Source organism: Cebus imitator, unplaced genomic scaffold (assembly GCF_001604975.1).
Source record: "Cebus imitator isolate Cc_AM_T3 unplaced genomic scaffold, Cebus_imitator-1.0 Scaffold121, whole genome shotgun sequence".
In the NCBI taxonomy this organism is placed as follows: Eukaryota; Metazoa; Chordata; class Mammalia; order Primates; family Cebidae; genus Cebus; species Cebus imitator.
The window spans coordinates 1,042,266-1,049,080 of NW_016107436.1; the positions used below are offsets into that span (position 1 = coordinate 1,042,266).

Genomic DNA, 6,815 nt, shown 5'->3' on the forward strand with positions numbered 1-6,815 from the left:
AAAGAAAAAGATGCCAGCTTTTACCATTTCTATTCAACATAATGCAGGTACTAAAAATTCCAGCAAGAGTACTTAGGCAAGATAAAGAAATACAAAGTATTCTAAGTAAAAAAGAAGTGAAATTATCTTTTTGCAGATGATATGATCATATCTGTAAAAACCCCTGAAGATTCCACGAAATATTGTTGAAGCTAATAGATGCGGCAGTTACAGGATAGGAAATAAACATACAAAAAACGCTGGCATTTCTATAAGCTTGCAATGGACAATCAAAAAAGAAAATGAAGAAAGTAACACATTTGCAACAGCAACAAACCAAGAAGTTGAAAGACATACATGGAGGCTCAGTATGGTGGCTCCCGCCTATAATCCCAGCATTGGGCGGCCAAGGCAGGGGCATGCTTGAACCCAAAAGGCAGAGGCTGCAGTGAGAAATGACTGCATCACTGCACACCAGCCTGGGTGACAGTGAGATCCTTTCTCAAAAAAATAAAAAAGACTTACACATGAAAAATTACAATATACTGCTGAAAGAAGTTAAAGAAGTCCTAAATAAATGGAAAGACACCTGTGTTCATGGATCATAAGACTTAATATTGTTAAGACAATAATACTACTCAAAGGCATGTACAGAATCTATATAATCCCTACTAAAACTCCAATGGTACTTTTTATTTGGTAGAAAATACATTGAAAATTCATATGGAATCTCAAGGGATGCCAAATAGCCAAAAGTATCTTGAGAAGGAAAAACAAGTTGAAGGACTCACACTTTTTAATTTCAAAACTTACTATAAAGATACAGTAATCAGCCAGGAGCAGTGGCTGAGGCCTGTAATCCCAGCACTTTCGGAGGCCAAGGTGGACAGATCATGAGGTTAAAACATCGAGACCATCCTGGCCAACATGGCGAATTGCTGTTGTCAGGCAGGAGTGCAGTGGCCTGATCTCGGCTGACTGCAACCTCTGCCTACCAGGTACAAGCAATTCTTCTGTCTCAGCCTCCGGAGTAGCTGGGACTACAGGTGCATGCCACCAAGCCCGGCTAATTTTTGTATTTTTAGTAGAGACAGGGCTTCACCATATATGTCAGGCTGGTCTCAAACTCCTGACCTCAGGTGATCCACCCACCTCAGCCTCCCAAAGTGTTGGGATCATAGGCGTGAACCACCATGCCCAGCCAACACAGAAAGTTTGAGGTGAAAAGCATGTGACCTCGTTGATTTTCTCAGGAAAAGAAAGAAATAATTGAAGAGAAATGTGAACAGGGCAGTTTTCAACTGTGCTCTGTAGATGTGGTACTGGACTCTGCCACGTACAACCAAAATCTTGGACCTCCTCATAATGATTTGAGTTCACCTACATTCAAGTTTTTTTGTTGTTTTTTCAGACAGAGTCTCCTCTGTTGCCCAGGCTGGAGTACAGTGGCACGACCTCAGCTCACCGTAACCTCTGCCTTCTGGGTTCAAGTGATTTTCCTGCCTCAGCCTCCTGAGTAGCTGGCATTACAAGCGCACGCCACCACACCGGGCTAAATTTTGTATTTTTAGCATGTTGGTCAGGCTGGTCTCGAACTTCTGACCTCATGATCCACCCACTTCGGCCTCCCAAAGTGCTGGGATTACAGGTGTGAGCCACCTCGCCAGCCAACATTCAAGTTTTAAAGCCACTAGATTATATTCATCTCTACGGTGTCTTCTAACTATAGGATTATCCACTTTTTCTCCATCTTACTCACCAAACACATAAAACTAGTCCTCTTCTGAGTCCCACAGCACTTTTTTAGTGCCTCTTTATGATACCACACATTCTTCAATATAAACATTCTAAACTCCATTCCCTATTAGATTTAAGCTCCTTCAAGGCAGGCAATTTGTCATTTATCTTAGTGTTCCTCAATCCCAGGCACAATGCAAGTAAGCACTTTAAGGCAAAAAATGTAAAATAAAAAGATAAAGGAAATGGTTAATCCTTACAATATATACTATAAATACTAACTACATGTAAAAAGAAACACAACTTACCCTAATACAGCTGAAACAACACAGCTTGGAGCAATGAGGACACAGGCGTGCATCCCGCAATTTCTCCATACAAATGAAACATCGGAAAACCTCAGCAATGCTCTGAAAACAATAAAAGATGCAAGGTCCACCAGATTAGGCTACTGAATCAAGTGCAAAAGGCAAGCTAAAAACAATTCACTTGGCATTTACATTTATTTTGGGTTGATAATATCTCAATTTTAATTATATTACATATCAGGATTTGATTGGTCAAGGTCCAAGTACCTCAAAATATCTGGAAAATATACTCTCGTTTTTTTAAGCTTCGTGATGATTCTACTCTAAGGAAAATATATGAAATGCAAACACAGACTTATGCACAAAAACTTTTAATCAAGCAGTAATTATAATGGCAAGAATCTAGATACAGCCCAAATATTAAGTAAATTACATATAGATTAGTCACTAGATAGTTCTTCGTTTAATGACACGAAAAAATGCATATGACGTATAACAGCAAGAAAAAAGCGCCAAGTGTGGTGGCTCACACCTGTAATCCCAGCACTTTGGGAGGCTGAAGTGGCTGGACCACTTGAGGTCAGGAGTTTGAGAACAGCCTGGCCAACACGGTGAAACCCTGTCTTTACTAAAAATACAAAAATTAACTAATTTGAGTTACTCAGAAGGCTAAGGGAAGAGAATCATGTGAACCCAGGAGGCAGAGGTGGCAGTGAGCCAAAATCGTGCCCCTGCACTCCAACCTGGGTGACAGAGCAAGACTGTCCGGGGGGCGGGGAAGGGCAGACTATATGACTGAATACACAACATGAACTTTTTTTTTTTTAATTATACTTTAAGTTCTTGGGTACATGTGCAGAACTTGCAGGATTGTTGCATAAGTACACACACGCCATGGTGGTTTGCTGCCTCCATTCCCCCCACCAATCACCTACATCAGGCATTTCTCCCAATGTTATCCCTCCCTAACCTCCGCCACCATCCCTCCCCAGCCCCCACCCAACAGACCCCAGTGTGTGTGTTCTCCTCCCTGTGTCCAACATGAACTTTTATCTGCAATTTCTCCAAAAGGTATAAACTGATTTTAAAATTTAGAGGGAAAAGAAGTTTAAAAAGACATCCTCTGGGCAAAAGTGTGTTAAAAACAAACAACACAAAAAACACAACAACAAAAAAAGACACTTATCCTAATGGCAGTGTAATGTGACCCAGAGAAAAATGAATTCAGAATCCAGAAATCTGAATTTCTGCCCTGATGTTACAACTACTTATTTGAACCTGAGATACCGACCCAATTGATGGTAGTTCAATGAGATCTTGAAAACAACAACAAAAATATGTAAGTAGAAGAAACAGTATTATCCTTGTAAGCCTCAGTTTAATCAATTTGGGAAGTAACTGAAAAGTTTTTAACAAGAAAAAAGATGTAATTAAATGTATTGTTATTGTGAACTCCTGAAACCAAGATAAGTTTACAAAAGCTTTATAATACTTTAAAAGAGGAATTAGGGAGAAAATTACTCATGAACCTAATTTTTTTTTTTTTTGAGACGGAGCGTCACCCTGTCGCCAGGCTAGAGAACAGTGGCGCGAACTCAGCTCACTGCAACCTCCACCTCCTGGGCTGAAGCGATTCTCCTGCCTCAGCCTCCCGAGTATCTGGGACTACAGGCGCATGCCACCACATCCGGCTAATTTTTGTATTTTTAGTAGATGGGGTTTCACCATTGTTGGCCAGGAAGGTCTCGATTTCTTGACCTCGTGATCCGCCCGCCTCAGCCTCCCAAAGTGCTGGAATATCAGCGTGAGCCACCGCACCTGGCTAATGAAGCTAATCTTGACTCTGCAGGGCCAGAAAGCACCTGGGAGATGTAGACTCTGTAATCTGCAACCGGGTGGATAAGACTACTGAATGATTAGTTTCAAGTGGACTATCCATAACACAGTTACTCCTTACTAAAAAGCAAGTATCTCCTATTTCAGTATCTGAAAGGTTCAAACTTTGACAATGACTATACAATTATGTCCAATAAACAATCTTTTAAAATATATTCCTACCCTTGTATATCCCAACTATTTTAACTCACAGCTTACAAGAATCAGTTATAAAGAGTTTGTTCTGGAAACTACACATGAGAAAGTATTATGTGCTGATTCAATCTACGAAGGGCAGAAGTATGCAAAATGTACCACTGAGAGGGAAAGATTATCCATTTGAAAGAGATTTAAAGCAGATCAACAACTCGCAAGGACTGGTGATGAGCGGGGTACGTCCATCTGATGAATCTGCAGTTTTGCTCTAAACAGGCTGTAGTTTGCAAATGCCCGGTGGGGATAAGTACCTGTGCCAAAACATCCTTGAAAACGCCAGAATATGCACCACCTGACTGCGGAACAGTGAGCACAGGACACCTGGAGGGCTGCAGAATGAGCACGGCGTCCTTGGTACTGGGCCAGCCCTCTCCACAGTCGCAGGGGCGGGGTAGGGGTGCCCTACTGGAGCGAGGACAGGCACCCCTCCCCGAATACAAACCGCTCAACGGGTGGGGGTGGGGACTAACCACCACCCTCACAACCCCTCACCTCCACGCTCTGTTCATCCATTGCCTCCGGCTCTCTGCGGGGCCGTCGGCAACCCGCGGACTCCGTAGTCTGACCTCTTAGGCGCCGGCCCGAGGTCGCCAGATCAAATCACCGAGAAAAGCGCGGCGCCCACGTCAGGGGGCTCCGACAACCGCCCCACCTGCGCGCCCCATCGCTCCAGGTCCCGCGTCGACTACCCCCATTTCGCCATTTTTACCAGCGCGCCCGCCCCGGGGCGCAGAGGTAGGGCGAGCGGCGGCCACAGCTCCTTCCTCCCGGCAGAGCCGCCGGCCAGCAGCCGCGAGGGAATCTCGGCGCACGTGACGCGGCCGCGCGAGTGTTGAACTGCCGCTGGAGTTGGGCGAAGAAGGCGCTGCAGAGAATTAGCAAACACCAACGGTAACCAGGGCAGCTAGGGGTGCGGGGGCGGGGGAAGGCGCGAAGCGCATGCGCCCAGGACGCTGCGGGAGGGGAGGAGCGGGGAGGGTTCGCGTAGTTCCCGCGTTGCGGGACGCACACGAGACTTGGCGATTAGCTGCCGCCGCGTTGCGTGCCTCCGGTTCCAGCCGGCGCCGGCGGCCTGAGCGCGGGTCTCTGCTACGCCACGCCCACCTCGGCGGAGGGCGGGGCTCCACGGCTCTCAAAATTGCGCGCTAAAGACCGAGCTAGGTATTCCGACTCAGATTCTAGGGTGGAGCTCGGGCCTTCCGCATTTTCACCCACCACTGTGTGATTCGGTAGCAGGTGGTCCGTGACCCCGACTTTTGAGAAACCCTGGTGCAGAGGGTCCGTAGTTAGTGGTTTTCTCGAATAAAGAGTCTAAGGTTTGTAGGATTTGTGTTCCACCTACCAAGGCAAATGAAATTAGAAAGGTCCAGACTGTGAAGCCTGGAGAGGTGTCATTTCTCATTTCGGTGGCGAGAGGACGGGACCACACACTGTGAAGGCTTCATTCCCACACCCCACCCCTTATTCTTGCCGCCTTACTTGTCGCCGTGGGACTACTGAAAGGGCAAGGGTGTCAGCGATATTCATTTTCCCATAAATAGGATCTGTTTTCTACAATTTCCTGCCAGAAGAAATGTGTAAAGTTTGCAAGAATTGAAATGATGCCTGAGTCAAAGAGGGCACATCGATTTCATAATTTGAATTTAATTTTTCCTGTATTTATTGCAAACAAAGAATTATACATAACCAACCTAGAGTGCTCATGTAGAGAATCACCAATAATTTAGAAATAAGTTCTTGAATATCAGGCGTTTAGGCTTATAGGTGGTGGGCAACAACAATTTTCTTTTTAACTACCTGAGTCATGAACAAGATTAAAATTTAAGAGAGATTAATCTGAGGGCCGGGCACTGTGACTCACGCCTGTGATCCCAGCACTTTGAGAGGCCGAGGCGGGCAGATCGCCAAAGGTCGGGAGTTGGACACCAGCCTGACCAACATGGAGAAGCAAAATACAAAATTAGCCGGGCGTGGTGGCACATGCCTGTAATCCCAGGTCCTCTGGAGGCCGAGGCAGGAGAATTGCTTGAACTCAGGAGGTGGAGGTTGCGGTGAGCCAGTGCGGCACCATTGCACTCCAGCATGGGCAACAAGAGCGAAACTCCATCTCAAAGAAAATTACTGTGAGACTGAAAAATGCTTTCAGTAAGAATTTTTTGTGGTCTTTTAAGTACATAGAGGTGATGGTTGCATAACGCTATTTTTACTAAAATGCCTTCAGTTGTGCATTGTATTCACTTATTTTGAGACGCAGTCTCGCTTCGTCAGGTGGAGTGCAATGGTGCCATCTCGGCTCACTGCAACCCCGCCTCCCGGGTTCAAGCGATTCTCCTGCCTCAGCCTCCCGAGTAGCTAGTAGCTGGGACTACAGGTGCGTACCACCATGCCGAGCTAATTTTTGCATTTTTAGTAGAGACAGTTGTTTGCCATGTTGGCCAGGATGGTCTTGATCTCTTGACCTTGCGAACCGCCCACCTCAGCCTCTCAGAGTGCTGGGATTACAGGCGTGTGCCACCGCGCCAGCCAGTTGTACGTTTTAAAATGGTTGATGGTTGGCCGGGCGCAGTGGCTCAAGCCTGTAATCAATCCCAGCACTTTGGGAGGCCAAGGCGGGTGGATCACGAGGTCAAGAGATCGAGACCATCCTGGTCAACATGGTGAAACCCCGTCTCTACTAAAAATACAAAAAATTAGCTGGGC

General features: G+C 45.9%; 1 protein-coding gene across 1 annotated transcript in view; it reads right to left on the reverse strand.

Annotated features, from left to right (window-relative positions):
- TRIM37 (tripartite motif containing 37) overlaps nucleotides 1-5,255 on the reverse strand; it is a 118,465-nt gene extending 113,210 nt beyond the window's left edge. Inside the window, exons 1-2 of the mRNA XM_037742440.1 lie at nucleotides 4,608-5,255; nucleotides 2,025-2,126 (exon numbers count right to left, since the gene is read on the reverse strand). Coding sequence (XP_037598368.1) covers nucleotides 2,025-2,126; nucleotides 4,608-4,628 — 123 coding nt within the window. The 5' untranslated portion in view covers nucleotides 4,629-5,255. The remainder of the gene's footprint in view (nucleotides 1-2,024; nucleotides 2,127-4,607) is intronic.
- Between the last annotated feature and the right edge of the window lie 1,560 nt (nucleotides 5,256-6,815).